This window comes from Notechis scutatus, chromosome 11 (genome assembly GCF_049901735.1).
Source record: "Notechis scutatus isolate UNSWTSFEM ecotype Mainland chromosome 11, rNotScu1.2, whole genome shotgun sequence".
In the NCBI taxonomy this organism is placed as follows: Eukaryota; Metazoa; Chordata; class Lepidosauria; order Squamata; family Elapidae; genus Notechis; species Notechis scutatus.
Window position 1 is genome coordinate 16802664 of NC_142019.1, and position 23710 is coordinate 16826373.

The window sequence follows — 23710 nt, forward strand, 5'->3', positions numbered from 1 at the left end:
ACCACACCGCCTCCCCTGATTCGGCTACTGGACGGGCCAGTGGCTGACAGGCCACAGCACTAATGGACAGGGAAACTTTTACCTTTACTTTATGTTTGTGAGAACGCTTGCATTGAAGAGCAGGCTGGACTGGCACTAAGCCTGTTTGCCAGTGACACCTACACACATCTACGGAAAGTCTAAACAATTCAATAATTCAGAGAGAGTCTAGTGAAGTTAGCATATCAACTGCCATGTTGTAGCAACTGGTACAAAGCAACTGGTTCCTGACTCCTTCTCTGTCCTTTCCTTAAGGCAAGGGTCTTCAAACTTGGCATGTTTAACACTTGTGGACTTCAACTCCCAGAATTCCTGAGCTAAACAGGACCGGAGGAGAAATTCTGGGAGTTGAAGTCCACAGTCTTAAAGCTGTCAAGTTTGAAGACCCCTGCCTTAAGGCATGAGTAGGAAGGGAAGATCTTCCAAGTCTGTGCAAGAAGCTACATTCACTATGATGTGATGGATCCCTGCCATTGGACCTGCATATTCTTCCTTCGCTTCCTAGTATCCTGAATGCAGAACATTGATGCTCGAAATCTGTGGAGGTTCTCGGTCATCCAGGTCATGCTTTGAACCAATGGTGCTTTCCTAGCTTGCAAAAAAGGCAACTGGACTTTCTTGATTGAATTGGGTATGTCTTGTCTAGTGAAGAGAAGGACCAGGGGACAGCTGATAGCAGTATTCCAATATTTGAGGGGCTGTCACAAAGAAGAGGGGGTCAAGCTATTTCTCAAAGCACTTGAAAGCAGGACAAGAAAAAATGGATGGAAACTAACCAAGGAGAGAAGCAACCTGGAATTAAGGAGGAACTTCCTAAGAGCGAGAACAATTAATCAGTGGAACAGAAGTTGCCTTCAGCCATTTTGGGTGCTACATCACTGGAGGCTTTTAAGAAGAGACTAGGCAGCTGTCTGAAATGGTATAGAATAGGGTTGCTTGTTTGAGCATGGGTTGGACTAGAAGACCTCCAAGGTCCCTTCCAATTCTGATATTCTACTCTTATTCCTGTTTAATTCTGCTCTATTCTTGAAGACCGTTTACTTCTCATCCAAGAAGCTTCTTCGGTTCTGGCTGGTGAGGAATAGAAAGGATTTATGCAACATCCTGCAGATATGTGACGTTTCACGATGGCTTTGCCAAAACGTGGGTTTGGGGTTTTTGGTTTTTCAGCCAAACGACACCCATGAGCCAGCCATTGGTTTGCTTAGTAACTGCAGCATTATACTCAATGGCCACAGATTTTCTCAACAACCACGGTGATTCACAGAACGACTACCATAATAGAACGTTTGATTTATGTCTGTACAAAAAGATTTAACCCGGGGATAAAAAGAAGTTTTATGTTTTCATGTTACGTGTTTTGTTTGTTTATGTTTGTTTATTGAGAATTAAGAATGTTGGATGAGAACATATGAAATTGTAAATAAGACAGATGAAAGTGTAAGTTTAATGAATAAAATTGAATAGAAGTAAAGGGAAAAATAGTGAGAACTTGGAAAAAGAGTAATAAGATATGAAGTTGAATACACAAGATGCATATTAAATTGTGTTTGTATGGAAATGTGATAATTTGGAACTATGCTGTACTTAAACAAGATGTTTTATTTGTTTTGTTAAAACTTAATAAACAGTTTTTAGAAAAGATGTTTTATGTTCTTACGTTTTATGTTTTGTTTGTTTGCGTATTGTCTTTGAAAATTAATAAAATTTGTTTAAAAAAAAAAAAAGAAGAGACAAAGTGTTGCATTAAATTGTACCAAGTCAAGCTTGATCAAGTTGATTGGAAAAGCTACAATGATCAGACACAACCCCCAGTTTTCCTTTTTAAAGCACCAGATTCCCTTTTTAAACCCTCAGATTCCCTTTTTAAACCGCCAGATTCCCCTTTTAAACCACCAGATTCCCCTTTTAAAACACCAGATTCCCTTTTTAAACCACCAGATTCCCTTTTTAAACCGCCAGATTCCCCTTTTAAAACACCATTCATTTAACAACTAATCTGTGGAGTAGCTTGCGTCCCAAAGTTGTGGGTGCTCCATCACTGGAGGTTTTCAAAAAGAGACTTGACAACTGTTGGTCTTGACAATCTCCTGCCATGGACAGGGGGTTGGACTAGAAGATCTCTTAGGTCCCAGTTCCAGCCCTATGATTCCATGTCCTGTGTTGGTACCGGCACTATCTTAGTAACATCAGTCTTCCCATCACCTGAACCTGTTTTCTCACCGATCTTAAGAGCTGAATCTATCTAGCCTTTATTCTCCATTGAATAAAGAAAACCAGCATAGAAAAAAATACTTTTTATTACCATTTACATGGGCTGCAAAATTCTACACCTTTCATAATTCAGGAGGAAGTTATTATAATACACAGTGTTCCAGAAAACAACTATAAAAACTTTGTGTAACCACTATATTAAAAACTTGGGTTTTTTCCTTATTTATATCAGATTGATCTCAAGATACAGGTTGTTCCTTTCTTCCCTGTCCTAAGCCATTACCATATTACCAATCACAATCAGGCTAAAGAAAAATTGCTAATCTTAAAATTTTGACTCGGGGAGATAATAAAATCAATGGAGAAAGGCTCTCTCTGTTCCCGAAATTAAAACTGGCAAATCATGACTGGGAACAGTTAGAGACTCCGTGATGAAGAGTACATTATAAATTGGATTACACATTAAAATTCTAAAGTACACGCAAACCTATAAGATAAAATACTGACTGTAATGTTTTCTTGGCTTTCCTTCTGCGACTTACAAATTCTCAGGCAGAAAAAAAAGTCATTTCTCTCGGACACTATTATCTAGCCTAGAAGAAGAAAAAATATCTAGTTTTTGTAGTCTGATGAAGACAACCGTGTCTCAAAACAAGTTGCCTTGTTCGCAGTGACGGCGAGGAAGATACGAAACTACATCTTCACAAATAGTATTAATATTAGCAATAGCACTTAGACTTATATACTGCTTTATAGTGCTTTTTTAGCCCTCACTAAGCAGTTTTTACAGAGTCAGCCTATTGTTCCCCAACAATCTGGATTTTCATTTTACCCACCTCGGAAGGATGGAAGGCTGAGTCAACCTTGAGCCTGGAGGGATTTGAACTGTCCATTACGGGCAGCCAGCAGTCAGCAGAAGGAGCCTGCAGTACCTCACTCTAACCACTGCGCCACTGCGGCTCATATTAATATTAGAGGGGATTATTGTGTCAATCGGAACAGAGCTGGAAGGGAACTCAGAGGTCTTCTAGTCCAACCCTCTATTTAAGCAGGAGACTCTATACCAGGGGTCTCAACCTTGGCCACTTTAAGCCTGGAGGACTTCAACTCCCAGAATTCCCCAGCCAGCTGGCTGGGGAATTCTGGGAGTTGAAGTCCTCCAGGCTTAAAGTGGCCAAGGCTGGAGACCCCTGCTCTATACCATTTCAGATAAATGGCTGTCCAGTCTTTACTTAAAATCCTCCTGTAATGGAGCACCCACAACATTTGAAGGCCAGCCTGTTCCACTGGTTAGTTGTCCTCACTGTTAGAAAGTGTCTCCTTAATTCCAGGTTGCTTCTCTCCTTGATTAGTTTCCACCCCGTTGCTTCTTGTCCTGCTTTCAGGTGCCTTGGAGAATAGCTTGACTCCCTCTTCTTTGGGGCAGCCCCTCAAACACTGGAACACTGCTATCATGCCACACCTAGTCCTTCTTCTCTCTAGACTTAGCCATACCCAGTCCCTACAACCGTTCTTCATTATGTTTTCACCTCAGAATTCTGAATTTAGAATTCTGATGCCGCCACATTTCATTGCAAGATCTATTTGGCTATTTGGGTGCAGAAAATCCTGGCGTGCTGAAAATGTAATTTTGATGAGAAGAACAGACAGGTTTCAGGGAAGTCACTCCTCAAAAAAGTGTTTTGTGTTTCAAAGCCAAGTTCTAGTCAAGTTCTCTCAGAGTAGCTTGCATAGAATTCCAAAATGATTTTTTCCACATGCCCACATCCCAGGTGCCAAATTCTGTTCCGTGCATCCAACCATTCAGAGCTGTGCTGAAATAAAAGAGAGGAGGGAGGGAGGGAAAACAATCTATTTACTAACCTCTGCTCTTATCATGGGGATCAGTGAGTACCAAGAGGCGACGTTCGCTGTCATCTCTGTACAGAGGAAGGAAGTTCACTGATGAAGCCTCCACTTTAATCTGTAATCAAAGAGAATATTTATATTTCTGTTCTCGACGTGTACCAAGTTACAAAAACAAAAACAAGAATTGAAACACAGGAAACTTTTAATGACATTCTAGTTTGAGGAAAAGAAGGACTAGGGGTGACATGATAGCATGTTGAGACTCTAGAAAGAGTGTAGAGAAGAGTAACAGATGATTAGGGGACTGGAGGCTAAAACATATGAAGAATGATTGCAATTGGGTATGTATGTCTAGTCTAGTGAAAAGGACCAAGGGTGACATGGTAGCAGTTTTTCAATATTTGAGGGGCTGCCATGAAGACAAGGGGGTCAAGCTATTCTCCAAAGCACCAGAAGGCCAGACAAGAAGCAACGGATGGAAACTAATCAAGGAGAGAAGCAACCTGGAATTAGAACCTAGAACTAAGGAGAAATTTCCTGACAGTTAAAACAATGAATCGGTGGAACAGGCTTGCCTTCAAAAGTTGCGAATGCTCCAACACTCAAAGTTTTTAAGAGATTGGACAACCATTTGGTATGGGGTTTCCTGCCTGAGCAATGAGTTGGACTAGAAGACCTCAAAGGTGCCTTCCAACTCTGTTATTCTATTCTGAATAGCAATGCTATTTAAATTGGGTCTTTTCTATCAACCACATTTTAAAGCGGACATTAATACTGGCTTTTTTTTTCCTTTTTTCTTTTTTCTTTTTTTTGCTCCTATACAATATTTTGGGCCACTCAATTTGGAATTCAATTTTGCAACCGGCATCAATTTTTCAAGGCGTATTGCTATTATGTCAGCTCAGGATTTTAGAAAAGGATGGTTTTGTTGGTTTGGGACTCTCTAGAGCTGCTAAAGGAATGGGCAGAATGTCCATTTTCTAAACAAATTACACTTTCCAATATTTGTGTTTTATGGGAAGGAATGTCTCGGGAGGAAGGGAAAGAGGGAGGGAGGGAAGAAGGAAGGAAAGGAAAGGAAAGGAAAGGAAAGGAAAGGAAAGGAAAGGAAAGGAAAGGAAAGGAAAGGAAGGAAGGAAGGAAGGGAAGGGAAGGGGAAGGGAAGGGAAGGAAGGAAGGGAAGGAAGGAAAGGAAAGGAAAGGAAAGGAAAGGAAAGGAAGGAAAGGAAAGGAAAGGAAGGAAGGAAGGAAGGAAGGAAGGAAGGAAGGAAGGAAGGAAGGATTGATTGATTAGGAGAACCAAAGTCCATAAGCCACTTCTTTCATTTGGCACGGGTGAGGGTGTTGGGGTCAGCTTCTATCTATCAGCATCTCTCTATTTCTCTATTTCTCTCTATCCATCTCTCTATCTATCTATCATCAATGCATCTATCTATCTATCATAATATCTCCCTTTCTTTCCATCCATCCATCCATATCTATTGGATACAGCCAAGTCATCTGAGGATGGCTGCCTATAAAAGTTACTTGGATAACTAACTATACTATTGACCTCACCCTTTCCTAAGAGGTCTGTAGGGGGCGTGCATAAGCGCACCAACGTGCCTACCGTCCCTGTCCTATTGTTTCTCTTATTCTTTTATTTTTCTTATATGTACCCATTTCATGTATTCACAACTATGTATACATTTATACTTATTATCTTGTAAACAATTGGCAAATCAAATAAATAAATAAATAAATAAATAACCAAGTTAATAAAAAAAAATTGGATTAAGCAACTGTGCTTTTTATTCAACCTGAACAATGAACCTGAGCAACGATACATCTTGAAAATGTTTATTTGTGGGTTTCACTTCTTGTAAACAATGGATGGAAATGATGAAACATGACTCCTCGGCTGAAATCATGTTGCAATGAAACAAACAAACCCCACAAACGTTAACAGGGCTTTTCAGTGCAACATTTCTCAAACCATCCAGGCACCCAGTTTTCTCTCTGCCTTTGAGATTCCAGCCTTTATATTTTCATTCTAATTTAATTCAAATTCATACAGACATCAAGTACCTAGACCAAGGGTCTTCAAACTTGGCAAGTTTAAGACCTGTGGACTTCGACTCCCAGAATTCCTGAGCTAACATGACTGGAGGAGGAATTCTGGGAGTTGAAGACCACAGGTCATAAAGGAGCCCCAGTGGCTCAGGAATTCTGGGGGTTGAAGTCCACAACTCTTAAAGCTGTCAAGTTTGAAGACCACTGACCTAGACCAAGATGGAGGGGACAAATCCTTCATGCCAATGATTGATTTTTGACACTTCTGTTTGCTGGTCGGGGTAGCTCCTGTAAGTGTGCCTAATCCCGATCAGTCCAAAGCCAGGTGCAGCCTGTGAAACTGGAAAAATGTGGAGAATTTCTCTTGTTTATCTCCAAATTCCACCCTGTGATTACAGATTGACTCACAGCCATTCATTTAGTGACCATTCAACGTTACAACGGCACTGCAAAAAGTGACTTACGACTGGTCGTCACGCTTATGACCGTCACTGCATCTCCATGGTTTGGGGAATGTCCTGGCATGTAGTTAGGATTGTTGCAGTGTATAAAAATCACAAGATTTTGCCATTTATGAACTTCCCAGCCAGCAAGTCAATGGGGGAAGCCAGATTTGCTTAACAATTACACGATCCGCCTAACCAGTGTAGAGTTGTGTTTAATTTAACAGATTAGCAGAGTTGGAAGGGATCTCGTAGGTCATCTAGTCCAACCCCACCCCACCCCACCCAAGCAGGAGACCCTACACTATTTCTGACCGATGGCAGTCCAGCCTCTTCTTAAAAGCCTCCAGTGATGAAGCTCCCACAACTTCCAAAGGCTTCTGTTCCATGGGTTGATTGTTCTTACTGTCAGAAAGTTTCTGCTTATTTCCAGATTGAATTTCTTCTTGATCAGTTTCCATCCATTATTCCTTCTCTGGCCTTAGAAAACAGCTTGACCCCCTCCTCCTCTCTGTGGCAGCCCCTCAAATATTGGAAGACTTCTATCCTGTCTCCCCTGGTCCTTTTCTTCCCTAGACTAGCCAGGCCCAGTTCTTATAACCATTCATTGTATGTTTTAGTCTCCAGTCCTCTCATCACCCTGGTTGCTCTTCTCTGCCCTCTTTCTAGAGTCTCAACCTCTTTTTTTATAGTGTGGAGACCAAAACTGGATGCAGTACTCTAGGCGTGATCTTACTAAGGCTTTATAGAGTGGTATTAGTACCTCCCTTGATCTTGATTGTATCCCTCTGTTAATGCAACTTAGGATTGCATTGGCTTTTTTTTTTCTATACAACTGTGGCAAAGAAGGTCATAACAAAAGCGTGTGTGACTTGCTGAACAACCACTTTTGTTTGATGACGGAAATGATGGTTTCCAAGTATGGTGGTATGTCAAGGGCTACCTCCATTGTTGTCAAGTTTGCAGTGACACTCAAGCACACAAACCTCTTGGCTCTCCCCAGCTCTGCATGGATGTTCAACAGGTAGAGCTACCCTCGTCCCCGTCTTCTTCTTTCATTTCCAAACCTCGTGTCCTGTTTTTGACTTAGCCCCAGGGAAGCAACTGTGCTTCTTGGGCACCAGGGGGCAATCAAAGTGCATTTTATGCACAGCTGACTCTTCTCTCACTTATGCAAAAATAAAAAACCACGTCTCTAACAGGGCTCTAACACAGCTAGGGAAGGGGTTTGAGTGCAAACTCAAATTGCTCAAAGCCTGATTTCTACTTGCTGTTCTGTTGCTCCTGTTGCATCCAGTTTTGGTCACCACACTAGAAAAAAGATGTGGAGACTCTGGAAAGAGCGCAGAGAAGAGCAACCAGGATGATTAGGGGACTGGAAGTTAAAACATACAACGAATGATTGCAGGAACTGGGCATTGGCTAGTCTAGGGAAGAGAAGGACCAGTGGAGAAATGATAGCAGCCTTCCAATATTTGAAGGGGCTGCCACAGAGAGGAGGAGGGGATCAAGCTATTTTCCAAAGCCTCTGAAGGCCAGACAAGGAATAATGGATGGAAACTGAACAAGGAGAGATTCAACCTGGAAATAAGGAGGAATTTTCTGACCGTGAGAGCAATCAACCCATGGAACAGAAGTTGCCTTCAGAGGTTGTGGAAGCTTCATCCCTGGAGGCTTTCAAGAAGAGACTGGACTGCCATCTGTCAGAAATGGTGTAGAGTCTCCTGCTTGGGCGGGGGGTCGGACTAGATGACCTACAAAGTCCCTTCCAATTCTGTTAATCTGTCTGTATCTGGTCAAAGCCCCTGATTTCTACTTGCTGTTCTTCTGTTGCTCCTGTTCAGCTGCATCTGGGCTCTTTGAAGCTGTTGCTTGCTTGGCACATCAGGGAAACGGGCAAAGCAGAAATGCAACCCCCACCCCCCGAAAAAAGAGACCAAAAGGATGAAGAATAGAGAGGGACATAGACACAATATTTCTCTCCCTTTCCCTCTCCAGCTGGGGACGGCTTGCATGGCAAGAACCAACTGCCAGCGTTTCCTAATCTCTTCTCCATCAAGCCTGTGGGTTCACATTTTCCATGACAATATAATACGTCCTAAAATACTCAATTTGCTGGAATCAAAATACACACACACACCACACACACACACACACCCTCTGGTATACCGAAAGGAAATCAACTGTATCCAAGCAGTCAAAGAACATGCAGCAAGGACTTTTTATTCTTGCAATTCAAATTCTTCTCCCAGATCAGAGTCAGCCCAAACCAAAGAAGGACTTCAGTCCTATCGATGGGCCTGTGTGCATTCAAGTTTTTTCACAAACAGAGATGCTCAGAGAATAATAATAGAGTTGGTAAGGGGCCTTGGAGGTCTTCTAGTCCAACCCCCTGCTCATGCAGGAGACTCTATACCAGTGATCGCCAACCTTTTGGGCCTCAGGGACCACCAAACTCATCATTTTAGATCCCAGGGACCACTAACGGGTTCTGTGGGTGTGGCTTGGTGGTCATGTGACTGGCAGGCATGGCTTGTATGTAAATATTATAAATATTTATACAAATATTGAATTTTTTATTTAAAAAAAGAGCAACTTTTACCCAAAAGCAGGCAAGGCAGATTGAGTTGCTCACAGAATCACAGATTCATTCAGAGATCTATCTATCTGCCATTGGCTAGCTCAGTCTGTCACATAAAATTTGCTTGCAAGCAAACTCACAAAATTAACTCACAGCACACCATGCATGTAAATATTGATGTTTTTTTATAAAAAAAGAGCAACTTTTACCCAAAATCAGGCAAAGCAGGCAGATTGAGTTGCTCACAGAATCATTCAGTGATCTACCTATCTGCCATCGGCTAGCTCAGTCTTGCAAATTTGCTTGCCGTGGGTCTGCACTGAATTTGCTTGCAAGCAAACCTTCAGTCCTAAGGGAGGTTCGGCTGTACTTAAAAGCAGAGCTGAAGATCTAAAGACTAGCTAGAACACAAGAAATCCAACCATTTCCTGCTTTCTAGCTAATCTAAATCTCCCGGCACAGCAGAACAGCTGATGGTCGGAAAAAGGAAAAACGGCAATTTTAGCAGGCATGTTTACTGGGTAAGGAGTGAGTGGGCGGGGAGGGTTCCCGTGGGCCATGTGGGCGGTGCAGCCTTGTGTTTCTGCACAGCCTGGATTAATTGCTTTGGGGGGGGTGCTCTGGGGGTGAGATTTCTCTGCGGCCCACCAAAATTTTCTCACGGCCCACCGGTTGGCGACTGCTGATCTAGTCCAACCTCCTGTGCTCGAGCAGGAGAGTCTATTCCAAATATTAGCCTCTGCCTAGGATTGAACACACAGCCTCCCGATTGTGAGGCCAGAGCTCCACCTCTAGGCCACCGGAGCTACACACTGGAGGCTGTGCGTGGCCCTCCCGAGTTCCGTTTTCGCTGGGAGAGGCACCCCGGACCAGTCCTTTGCTGTTTCCAGGGGGGCCCCGCTGACCAGATCTAAGCACCCCATGAGCCACATCTGGCCTGCAGACCTTGAGTTCGACACCCCTGCCCTGTGCCATTTCAGATAGGTGGCTGTCCAGTCTCTTCTTAAAAGCCTCCAGCGACGGGAGCACCCACAACTTCTAGAGAGAAACCGTTGCACTGGTTAATTGTTCCCACTGTCAGGAAGTTTCTCCTTGTTTCTAGTTGAGGTTTTGGGCCCAACTGTAGTGATAACTCAAGGGGCTCCTTCTATTATCTTATCTTGCACAACAGGGACAATATCAACAATATATCAGTGATGTTCTTGCTCTCCACATGACTGCGTTGAAGGGCTATCCACTGAGTCAGCAGTAAACACTACCAGCATAGTATTTGTTGCCTTCAATCACTATCTAACTTGTGCATCACCTGCCTTTTGCTGCCTTTCTTCCTTCTTGCTTGCTTTCCAAAGTAATAGATAACATGGCATCGTTAATGGAAGGGAAGGGAACAGGGCAGAGCAGAATATGGAAAGGACCTTGGAGGTCTTCTAGTGCAACCCCCTGCCTAGGCAGGAAACCCTACACCACTTCAGACAAAATGGTCATCCAATCTCTTCTTAAAAATTCCCAGTGTTGGAGCATTCACAACTTCTGGAGACAAGTCGTTCCATGATTAACGGTTCTAACTGTCAGGAATGGAATGGAATGGAATGGAATGGAATGGAATGGAATGGAATGGAATTAGAATAGAATAGAATGGAATGGAATTAGAATTAGAATAGAATAGAATAGAATAGAATAGAATAGAATAGAATAGAATAGAATAGAATAGAATAGAATAGAATAGGAAAACCCCAAAAGTCAACAGTTGACCTACGGACAGTTTCAGCTCATTCTATCTCACAGAGTTTCTGTGGTGGCGGAACAGAGCAAGAGGGAACCATACGGAACCTTTGATCAAAAAAGAACGAAGTATACGTACGTCCTTTCGGCCTGGGACAGAGAGTTCTTCAGCGGCAGATAAGGCTTCCTCCATAAGTTTTGCCTGGTTGTTGCAAGGCCCCGTTTCAAGACTGCCCAGGTTTTCATTTTTAATGTCCACCAGAAAAAGACAATCTAGGAGAAGAGGAAGAATATTAAGGTTAAGCTTTGCTGGCTGGAGAAATCTGGGAGTTGAAGTCCACAAGTCTTGGCACAAGTTGCCAAGTTGCCTACAACATGAGCAAAAAAAAAATTGCCATGATGGTCAAAACCCCACATTTCTTTCCCACCATGGTTTGGCACCTAGTGGCTGTTCAAACATAGTGAATCTCATAGCTGAATGCATTGTGTAATTGAGTTATATATGCTACATGCCTACAAAACAGTACAAAAGTTCAGATCATAGAATCATAAGTCTTGGAGGTCTTTTAGTCCAACCTCCTGCTCAAGGCAGGAGATCTTGTACCATTCTGGACAAACAGGTGTCCACTCTCTTAAAAGCCTCCAGTGATGGAGCTCCCACAACTTCTGAAGGCAAGTTTTCCTTCCGCTGATTGATTGTTCTCACTGTCAGGAAATTTCTACTTAGTTCTAGGTTGGACCTTTCTTGGACAAATGATAAATGACAAATCTCTGTTTACAAGCTTATCACCAACTTATAAATTGGGTGCTAGCAGCCACCCCAATGTTGAGTTAAATCCTAATCACCAGCCATGTGGACTTTGGTATTAGCAACACACATGGAGACCACAACGTATCAATCCTTTGGGCCAGCTATGAGATCCAGGGGTCTTCAAACTTGACTGCTTTAAGACTTGTGGACTTCAACTCCCAGAATTCCTCCTCCAGTCATGTTAGCTCAGGAATTCTGGGAGTTGAAGTCCACAAGTTTTAAACTTGCCAAGTTTGAAGACCCTTGATCTATTCATTCCATCTACCTACCTACCTACCTACCTATTCTATCTTTCTCTCTTTCTCCCTCTATCTCTCTTTCTATATTCTACCTCTCTTTATCTACCCCAGGGGTCTTCAAACTCGACAGCTTTAAGACTTGTGGACATCAACTCCCAGAATTCCTCCTCCAGTCATGTTAGCTCAGGAATTCTGGGAGTTGAAGTCCACAAGTTTTAAACTTGCCAAGTTTAAAGACCCTTGAATCTGATAGGCTATCGGTGGAATTTTTTAAAAAAAAAAAAACACCAAATGAGTCTTTCAGTAAAAAGTATTAAAAAAAAAAGATATTGAAACTTTGGAAAAAGTACAAAGAAGAGCAACTAAGATGATCAAAGGCCTGGAGATTAAAACATATGAAGACGGTTGCAGGATTTGGGTTTGGCCAGTCTAGAGAAAAGAAGGGCCAGGGGCACCATGATAGCAGGATTCCAATATTTGAGGGGCTGCCACAAAGAAGAAGGGGTCCAATTATTTTCCAAAGCACCTGAAGGTAAGACAAGAAGCAACGGATGGAAACTAATCAAAGAGAGAAGCAACCTGGAATTCAGGGGAAACTTCCTAAGAGTGAGGACAATTAACCAGTGGAACACCTTGCCTTCAGACACTGTGGGTGCTCCATCCCTGGAGGTTTTTAAAAAGAGATTGGACAGTCACTTGTCTGGAATGGTATACAGTCTCCTGCTTGAGCAGGGGGTTGGACTAGAAGACCTCCAAGGTCCCTTCCAGCTCTGTCCTATTCTAAAGCACAGCCTACTAAAACTTAAAATCTGAGATGCAGCTATCTTTACCCCTCTCTGTACTCAACGCTTGGCCCCATCAGGGAAACCAGAACTGCCCCCTTCAGTGTCGACTTCAGAGAGCCAAACAAGAGGAATTAAAAGTGAAGGCAAAAACACGTAGAAACAGATTCTGTCTCACTTCAATGGCTGAGAAATCACATCGATTGGGAAGCTCAAGAAAGGCTAGGAAACGTAGCTACCTCCATTGAAATGTTGTAGGAAAATCACAAGAGTAATAAATAGTTCAAGCGAGGTTTCCCCCTCCTCCCCATTCTTTTCATTCTCTTTCATTCTTCCTCTTTTTTCATTCTTCCAGCTTTCATTCTTTTTCATTCTTCCTCTTTTTCATTCTGCTTCTCCTTTTCCCCCCCATTCTTCATTGTTCCTGTTCCTCCTCCATCTTCCATTCTTTTGAATTCTCCTTCATTGTTCCTCTCGTTCATTCTTCATCCTCTTCTTCCTATCTTCCTCTCTTCCTCTTCTTCCAGTCAGTTTTTCTAGCAACTACTTGAACAGGCCCCTGAAGTGCTCTTGGCAAGATTTCGGAAGTGGTTTGCCATCACTTCCTTCCCAGCACTGAGAAAAAGGGACTGGATTCACACCTAAGGCAGGACTCGAAATTTCCAGTTTCTAGGCTGGTGCTTGAACCACTGTACCAAACTGTCTCTCAGATGTCTTCTGAAGCTTCCACATAAACAAGGCGTGGAAAGCGTGTAGTGCTTGAAGTGACTAAACAGATCTAAAAGTCATTGCCTTCCAATGCATCCTACATTTTGCAAAATTTCTCGTGGATTTCTCAAAGTCACCGATTTTCCAGCCAAGGCAAAAATCCTGTTCGCCTTCACATGGTTGACTCGCCACTGGAAATGCAAGATTGTCAACTTGGAAGGCAATGCCCCAAATGGGGGAAGGGATGTGCATTAAAGCAGAAAGTCTATTAAATTCAAATGGGGTTTTGCATGCTCTAAGGTTATTATAATATGCATTCCAGCCATGGGATTTTATGCCTGCTTATTTTGCATAGCTCATGCATTCCCATGCATGTGTAAAAGCGCGAACGAGATTTAACGCATGCACATTTTTATCTATTCTATCCAAGCACAGAATGGCAAATGGGGTTTTTGCAGACGTGTGAAAGGATATTGTGTTTCTTCATATTTGCATTCAAAATCCACAAGATGAGCTCCATTAAATTGGAGGTTTGTTATACCTCCTTTATTTAACCTGTCAGTTTTCTCTCAATTTTCTACATAGGTACCAATCAGATCTGAACGTAGAACGTAACAGAGTTGGAAGGGACCTTGGAGGTCATCTAGTCCAACCCCCTGCTCAAGCAGGAGATCCTATACTACTCCAGGCAACCGGGCTGTCCAGTCTCTTCTTAAAAGCCTCCAAAGATGGAGTACCAGTGGTGGGATTCAGCCAGTTTGCGCCACTTCGGGAGAACCGGTCGTTAACTTTCTGAGCAGTTTGGTGAACTAGTTGTTGGAAGAAATCATTAGGGCAGAGAACCAGTTGTTAAATTGTTTGAATCCCACCACTGTGGAGCACCCACAATTTCTGAAAGCAAGCCGTTCTCACTGTTAGAAATTTTCTCCCTAGTTCTAAGTTGCTTCTCTCCTTGATTAGTTTCCATCCACTGTTTCTTCTCTTGCCTTTTGGTGCTTTGGGAAATAGCCAGATCCCTTCGTGTTCGTAGGAGCCCCTCAAATATTGGAACACTGCTATCACGTCTCCCCTAACCCACTTTTTCATTAGAGTAGCCATCCTTCATGTGACCAAATAAGGTAAAGGGTACCCACTCTACAAAGGAGGTATCCTTATTACTAAACATGCTGACATATTTCTGAGTGGAAGAATGCCCTCTGGGATTAACAGCAAAATTATTTTTAACATCTTCGTGTACCGATGGAAGTTGACAAAGCACCTGGCTCATTTGCTTCCATCCCCAGCAAGAGACAAGGCATTCCACACAGTACACTGTCTTCTTTCCCAGTAATGCTTGGATCATAAGGCAGAGTTTTTTTCTCATTCTCATAAAAACACTTCCAAGAACTCAAAATTCCTGTTAAAACTTCCAGAGACGTCCAACAAGCAAGCCTTCCTTAGTAACTATAATGCAACGAAATGATACGCTATAATTGATTATTATGGAAGGAACCATAATACGAATCAGGGCTTGGAAAAGTTGAGATTTGCACGAAAGGGATGATATGAATTTGCAAATAAAATCTAACGATGATTTAATAATAATATGGATAGATGGATCTATATAATATGAATTTTAATCTAAACTTAAGAAGGGAAGACTATTGATATTGTGCACAAGAGATACGGAGCAACCGACACATTGTACAATTGAAAGGTTTTAGTTGTTGTTTCGTGGTTTGTGTTTGTTTATGTCTGTTGTTAAAAATAAAGAACTTTTTTTAAAAAAACAGGCCTTCCGTTGAGCTAAGGCAGTGAGCTATCTACCTCGAAAGACAGAAAGCATCACAAGGCAAAATCTTAGCTGGAACTATTTTATTTTTTTAATTCCTGCCAGCCAAATATCTTTAATGTGTGCCACTGCACACCAAAATCCAAGAATTGCCGGCTGCCTGCAACTTGGCAGTTCCAATTTCACCAGGCTTAAAGTTGACTCAGCCTTCCCTCCTTCCGAGGTGGGTAAAATGAGGAGCCAGATTATTGGGGGCAAGAGGCTGACTCTGTAAACCGCTTAGAGAGGGCTGTAAAAACACTGGGAAGCAGTATATAAGTTTTAAGTGCTTAATCTATTCCTATTCTATTGCCATGGTGGCACAGTGGTTAGAATGCAGTATTGCAGACTAATTCTGCTGACTGCCAGCAGTTCAATCCTAACCAGCTCAAGGTTGACTCAGCCTTCCATCCTTCCGAGGTGGGTAAAATGAGGACCCAGATTGTGAGGGGAAAGAGGCTGACTCTGTAAACCACTTAGAGAGGGCTGTAAAACATTGTGAAGCAGTATAAAAGTGCTATTTCTTCCTTCCTTCCTTCTATAACTCTGCCCACTGCCAGCAGTTCGATCCTGACTGTCTCAAGATTTACTCAGCCTTCCATCCTTCCAAGGTGGGTAAAATGAGGACTCAGATTGTTGGGGGCCAGAGGCTGACTCTATAAACTCCTTAGAGAGGGCTGTAAAGCACTGTGAAGTGATATATAAGTCTAAGTGATATTGGGAGGGAAGGAAGGAAAGAAGGAAGAAGGGAGAGAGGGAGGGAGGGAAGGAAGAAGGGAGGGAAGGAAGGAGCTGTGGTGGCACAGTGGTTAGAATGCACTGCTGCAAGCTAACTGCCCACTGCCAGGAGTTTGATTCTGACCGGCTCAAGGTTGACTCAGCCTTCCATCCTTCTGAGGTGGGTAAAATGAGGACCCAGATTGTCGGGGGCAATTATGCTGATTCTGTAAACCGCTCAGAGAAAGCTAAAAAGCACTGTGACACAGTATATACGTCTAAGGGTTATTGCAATTGCAGCATTCCCATGGTCACATGATCAAAATTCAGAGAGTTGGCAACCGGCATCTGTTTACGACAGTTGCAGCGTCTCACGTGATCCCCGTTTTTGCAAACTTCTGGCAAGCAAAGTCAATGGCGAAGCCAGAGTCACTTAACTGTGTGACTAATTAAACAACCGCAGGGATTCACTTCACAGCGGTGACAAGAAAGGTCGCAAAATGGGGCAAAGTTCACTTAACAACTGTCTCGCTTAGCGGCAGAAATGTTGGGCCCAATTGTGATCGTAAGGCAAGGACCACTTGTGGTTGAGGCAGAACAATACAATAGGATGAACGGTTGCAGGAACTGGGCATGGCTAGTCTGGTGAAGAGAAGGACCAGGGGAGACACGTTCCAATATTTGAGGGGCTGCCACAGAGAGGAAGAAGGGCTTAACCTGTTTTCCAAGCCACCCGAAGGCCAGACAAGGAACAATGGATGGAAACTGAACAAGGAGAGATTCAGCCTGGAAATAAGGAGAAATTTTCTGACAGTGAGAACAATCAACTGAAGGAACAGAAGTTTCCTTCAGAAGTTGTGGGAGCTTCATCACTTGAGACTTTCAAGAAGAGACTGGACTGCCATCAGTCAGAAATGGTGTAGGGTCTTCTGCTTGGGCAGCGGGTTGGACTAAATGACCTACCAGGTCCCTTCCAACTCTGTCTAAACACTTAATATGTCAGCCAGACAGGAGGTTACCAAAAGATGAGGGGAATTCCAGCCCTTACAAAATAAAAGTCCCTTTGTTGAAAAACTGCCAGCCTTACTTTTTCTAGTTTCTCGTTTCCACAAAGCCTCCCCTTCTCTGCCCCATATACATACATACATACACAGGGGCTGGAGAGAGTAAAACCTTCCTGAACGTACATGGCTGAATTGCATTTTTAAAAAAAAAAGTGATTCTCCAAAGCCGTATATAAAGAGGATATTCTGGTTGGAAAGTTGCAATAAACCCACCCTGGAGAGAATTTAAAAATACAATCTGCCATTAACAAAAAAGGGATGGGAAGGAGAGGAAGTAAGAGTGATAAAACATGCAATGAGAGGAGTGGTCTTCTGTTTTTCTCCCCCTTTCCCATCTTCCCCAGAGTAGAGAGACCGGATAACCATCCGGAGAGTAAATTTAGAAGACCCCCTTGTGTTTGCCGGATTCCAGAAATTCCCGGCATTTCTGCCCAGAGCTTAAAAAGACACGGCCATCTTAAATAACCCAAGCCTCGTAAACAAGGTCAGGACAGTCACATGCGCCTGCTTCTCCAGCCACAATGTCAACACTGAGGTTGGCCAGCAGATAGCAGCAGCCTCGGCTCTCTCTCTCTCTCTTTTTTTTTTACTACACGCCGCTGCTGCCGTTCCCTTCGTTGAGGCTGGCAGGGAAGGAAGGAAGGATTCTGTTTAATGAAAGGGAAACAACAACAAGGAGAAATCCTCCCCCGCGGTGGGTCTCCAAAAATGCTTCTCTTTCTCTCTCTCTCCTAACACACAAAGCGGATGGGAAGCCTCAATAAAAGGCTTTCTCGTTTTAATCTAAAACAGAGGTCTCCAAACTTGGCAACTTTAAGACCGGTGGACTTCCAACTACCTGTAATGAGCTTCCAGTCAATCTCTAGAATGTTCTAGAAATATGCAGACACACAAAGATATAAATATGTCACCTTGCTAATCTTGACCTTTCCAACCGTTTTCATGGAATCGGTGGAAAAACCAAGGGGAAAAGATAAATAATCGCTTTCCCCAACTCAACCCCCAATGGCGGTGGACGATGTCATCCTCAGGGCCCCGGTTTGGGATACAGCTGTCAAATGATCAAACCTAATATCCTTGACACACAGACCAAACAACTACATTTTAGCTTGCCCCTTTGTTCAAACCCAGCCAGCGTGGTTGTATTACCCCAGAAATGATTAATTTGATCAAAATCAAGGCAATATAAAAAGCGACCACACCAAGCAACTACTGCAGCTCGTCCTTCATTGTCCTGAAACGAAATGTTGACTGGACAAAAAAACACAGATTTCATCGTCACCAAGATAGCACGGGCTGAAGGCAAAGACAGAAATATTCTACAGCCCAAAGAATTTATTTCCACCCCCAAAAAGCACCACAAAAACAAGCAAATTAAAGCCAAGTGGCTTGGAAGTGAAGTCCCACAAGGAAAAAATAAGGTGGCTCTAAATTATCATATAGGCATTTCTATAGATCTCCCCTGTAAGGTAGATTTCTTTTAAAGAACTGACCGTGGGTTATTATAAAATCCAAATTACATGGCGTGTTTTATCTCATAAGCGGGAAACAGTTCAACAGCCAGGAGCCACTTCTAGGATAGGGAAGTGCGCTAAAAGAGGATGAGGGATTGCATTGGTAGGTGAGAAAGACCTTGGGAGACTGGACAAAAAGGCCGGCCAAAATAATGGTCAGAGAAAAGACAGCAGAGCTATCAGTGTTTGCAGCGTGACTACAATTGTGAGACAACACAGAGCAAAACACAGCATACAGAGGCTTTGTCTTTTAACAGTGGTTTATATACAAGGCAGTTTATTTATTTATATATATATATATATATATATATATATATATATAGTTTATATATACACATATACACACACACACACACACACACACACACACACACACATAGACGTAGTAGGCAAATACTTGGCAATCAATCAATCTTCTTTACTCTGCACAGAAAACTACAATGGAGATAGAACACAAGGAGAAAGAAACACCCCCTCATGGCCTCCTCTATATAGACAGCTTCTTAAAGAGGCAATAACCCTGTGGACCCATCCTCAGTCTTAAAGGGGCAATACCCAACTGACTCATCCTCATTGCATCAGCATTTATAGCAGCTGGTCAGCTATTAAATATTCATTACCTTAAATATTCATTACCACAGCTGCATAATGGGAGAAGCGGCTCAGAAGAGACACTCCCTAGTTTCTCAGGCTGTAAAAGGGCAGGTGTATGTGTGTTGTGGTTCACCGGCAGCAGGTGCGGACGGCTGAGGTCTCAGAGAACGAGGACTCAGATGAGGGGCCTGCGTGTGATGCAGGGATGGGCCAGGACCATCAGGGAGTGGAATGCTGCCTTCGGAGATTGTGGAGGCTGGCAGCAATGAAGAAGAGGCCCCCGAGGAGCCTGTGGCCAGTGTGCGTGTTGGCAGGGCTGCTTGAAGGACAGAGCAGCTGCAGCAGCACGGGCGACTCAGGAGTAAGGCTGCAAGGTAACGGCCCCTCCCTCAAGAGAGAAAAGCCAGCTGATAAACTGCAGTTCTTTGTAGAAGGCAAAGAAGTTTTACACTCGAGCCTGGTGGATGTTAGGAATATCCGAGTTGGTGTTTGGAAATTCTTTGTGTTGGAATCATTGCTTAGTAACTTTATCTGGTGTTCTTGGCAGCCTTGCAAAAACTTGGCAAGGCTCTTTCTTATCGGAGCTAATTGGTTTGAAGCGGCCTTTTACCCATGAAGGAATGGGATTCGTAAATGAAACATTAAAAGGTTGTGCTGTTACCTTTGTCTCGTGTTTGCTTCCTTGGAACCAGGTTTGGGTCAGAACAGGTGGAAGGATTGTACTTTCAAAATCGCAAGAGTTTGCCAATGTAATTCTACAAGCAAGTCAGGATTCACTTAATAACCATGTCACTAATTAACAACTGCAGTGACTCACTTAACGGTGGCAAAAAAAGATTGTAAATTGGGGACACATTCACTTAACACATGTCTCACTTATCAACAGAAATGTTGGCCTCAATTATGGTCGTAAGCCAAGGACTACCTGCCTTTTTAGAAATTGAACACTACAGTTGGGATTCGTTTTATAAAATAAAACCAGTTGAGGAAAAGAATGCTGTTATCACTCAGAGTTTTTTTAAAAATATATATATAATGTAATAAAAACATATTGCAAATCTGATCAGACTGAAAAGGTGAAAGTAAGACTCAAAAGTACATTTCAATATACTATTAATGCTCAGATGTAGCGTGGAAAAATGTCATGGAAATTTTTTTTTGGGGGGGGGAATAAATCCTCCTGGTATTTTTATTTTTCACCATTAAGGCTAAGAGTATAAAATACATACAGTAAATCAGTACAAGGAGCAAAGGCTGGATTCATGATTTTACTACCCATAATTTAGTTCTTTTTACGGCTTGCTAAACCGGGAACCAACCTCTGTGCTACGAAAACATAAATTTACGGTTCACTATATACATTGTGTACCAGCCAATTGTGATTCCTGCTGTGAACCAATAAGCCACAGTTTAATACCGTAGGTGAACTTAGCCATTCAACAGGAAACGGGAAGCATGTTTTAAGTTTCAGTTCAGAAGCCCAGGGTTCAAATCACATAAAAGATTTCTTGAATTCTTTGGGCAAAAAATTAAAGAGTATAAAAAAAAAAATCAGAGGAGAAATAAAAAAGAAAACTCTGCCATCCACCCAGTCAGTGGGGGTTTTTTTTCAACCTTTAAAGACTTGTGGACTTCAACTAACTCCCAGGATGCTGACTGGGGGAATTCTGGGAGTTGAAGTCCATGCCTCTTAAAGTTGCCAAGGTCAAAAAACAGTTGCAGAATTAGAAATATAATTAAAAATACAAGTAGACCTTGACTTATGTTCGTTTAGTTAACTGTTTGAAGCTACAACGGCACTGCAGGAAGTGATTTATGACCATTTCTCACACTTACGACTGTGGTGGTAGTCACGGATCAAAATTAAGACAACTGACTCGTACTTATAATGGTTGCAGTGTCCCAAGCGCATGGGATCCACCTTTTGCAACCTTCTGACAAGCGAAATCAATGTGGAAGCCAGATTTACTTTCCAACAGTGTTACTAACAACTGTGACTTACTTAACAATTGCGGCAAGGAAGGCATAAAACGGGGCAAAACCGACTTATAACAAATGTTTCGTTTAGCAACAGAAATTTTGGGCTCCATTTTGGTCATTAAGTCGAGGACTAGCAGTATGTAACTTCTGTGCCACTCCGTTAATTATAAGGTTGCTTTAATACCCTGTTTTTCTAACAAGAATAAATAAATTCACTGTTAACGAAGGAAGGAAAAGGCTTTGATCTGTGCAAGACTGACAGATCTTCAAAATGCGATAAAGTAGGAAATGGCAAAGAGGGGAAAGGAATGATTACCAACCTGTTACCTGCCTTGAGAAAACAAAAACAAACCACATAAAAGTTTGCTTTCAGAGTAAAAATGGTTTCAAGTTTGCATAAACAATGCCCTATCTTTAGACTTCAGATGGACTGAAAGCAGGGAAAACAACAATCAGCCCCAACACACAGAAAACTTTAGATTGCTAAATAATATCCGTTACAACATAATAAGCATTACTTTAAAGGACAACAAAGCTTTAATTGTTACCAAATGCGTATTTATTCAGCAATGGGAGAAGGCCATCTCTACCAAAAAAATGCACCAGGATCCAAGGAATTCAACATTTTTTAGGGTTTTAATTTCTACAACCACCATCATCACCAAAAAAATATGAAGTTATTTTCAGAAAATTCTATGAAAATTCTTCATGGGGTGGGGAGGAGAATGTCATAGCTACTTGCCATATGTTGCTGGCAATATTCTCAAATTGACCCCTCAACTAGCTTCGTAAATTACAAAAGCAACATTTTCACAGGGGCCCATCAATAAACAGAGATTTGCGGCAAGATTTGCTTATGTCCATAAACTAGGTTTGTTTTAAGCTTTGCTGAATTGAGCGTCTGTTGGTGGACTTCCAAGCAACAGACTAAGCCATCAACCCAAGATGGCAAACCACCGTGCACATGGTTATAAATCAGACTGGGACTTGGTTTAGCCAATTTAAATGCAGCAAACCACGGTGGCCTGGGTTCAAATCCAACCTACCTCACAAATTAAAAAACCAGGAACTGGAGTCACCAGGCAACTCATTATATCCTAACCCTATTATACCCAAGTGCAGAGGTTAGTCCAACCTTGGCAACTTTAAAAACGTGATAAAATCGGCATAGCTGGCTGACAAATTCTTGGGAGCTGAAGTCCACAAGCCTTAAAAGTTGCCAAGGTTGGTCACCCTTAGCTTATGGTATAAATATTGATTTTATGAAGTTCTTAAAGTCTTTGTATATCCTTCTCATAAAAAAAAAAAAAAAAAAAGCTCAACAGCAATGTATAACAATATATATTTGAAGCCAGAAAAAGAGAGGTGCATGCACAAAAGTCCAAACCACCGTTCTGCTGGCTGAGTGTGATGGCCTCTTCACACCTCATAATGCAACCTAGTTTAGATAACTTTGCTTTAACCGGGGGTTGCTCATTGCAGCTTTGGCCAAACAAGACGGGCAGAGGTGTTCATCCAAAATATTAGAGTAACCAAGTTGGAAGGGACCTTGGAGGCCTTCTAGACCAACCCATTACTCAAGCAGGAGGCCCTATACCATGTCAGACAGACCAGGCTCTTCTTAAAAACATGCAATGACAAAACCACAACTTCTGAAGGTATGCCGTTCCACTGGTTAATTGTCCTCAACTGTGAGGAAATTTCTCCTTAGTTCTAGGTTGCTTCTCTCCTTGGTTAGTTTCCATCCATTGCTTCTTGTCCTGCCTTCAGGTGCTTTGGAGAATAGGTTGACCTCCTCTTCTTTGTGGCAGCCCCCCCCCCCCAAAAAAAAAATACTGGAATCCTGCTATCATGTCACCCTTGGTCCTTTTCACTAGACAAGACATACATACCCAATTTCAACCGTTCTTCATATGTTTTAGCCTCCAGCCTCCTAATCATCTTTGTTTGTTGCTCTTCTCTGCACTCTTTCTAGAGTCTCAACATCTTTTTTAATAATATGACAACCAAAACTGGATGCAGCATTCTAAGTATAAGATAAGTGTAAGATAGAACAATTAAATCAGTGGAACAACTTGCCTCCAGAAGCTGTAAATGCTCCAACACTTGAAGTTTTTAAGAAGAGATTAGATAACCATTTGTCTGATGTAGGTGTGGTGTAAGCAGGGGGTTGGACTAGAAGACCTCCAAGGTCCCTTCCAACTCTTGTTATTCTATTGTCTATATTTATGACAGTTACAGGGTCCTCGAGTCCTGTGTGGTCTTTCCAAGGCATTATAACGCGGTACTAACACTCCCCGCTTTGCGCTCGAAATCCGGCTTTCTCCCCGCGCACGCAGAAGGAGCGCCCAGCTTTTCTCCAGCCTTTTGGCCCTATTCCTCCCCAAGGCAGAGCTGAGACCCCCGGTTGCCCCTGGGGTTCTCCTCCTCGGCAGCGTTGCGCCCCAACCTCTCAAGCGCGCGTTTTGCAAGGCGCAAAGCGATTGCTATTTTGCAAGGGTGCAAAAACGGCTGCTTCGGTTCGATTTCCCAGCCCGGGGCCGCCTCGCGCGACTTCCAACCCCTTTGTTCCCTGAACCCCGCAGGGAATTG

At 42.6% G+C, this 23710-nt stretch overlaps 1 protein-coding gene across 4 annotated transcripts in view; it reads right to left on the reverse strand.

The window, feature by feature from the left end:
* Positions 1–23710, reverse strand: part of FAM169B (Protein) — a 42834-nt gene that overhangs the window by 18830 nt on the left and 294 nt on the right. For all 4 annotated transcript variants that reach the window (XM_087972923.1, XM_087972924.1, XM_087972925.1 and 1 more), the window contains exons 2-3: positions 11039–11172; positions 4117–4216 (exon numbers count right to left, since the gene is read on the reverse strand). In XM_087972923.1, the coding sequence (XP_087829049.1) occupies positions 4117–4216; positions 11039–11172 (234 nt within the window). The remainder of the gene's footprint in view (positions 1–4116; positions 4217–11038; positions 11173–23710) is intronic.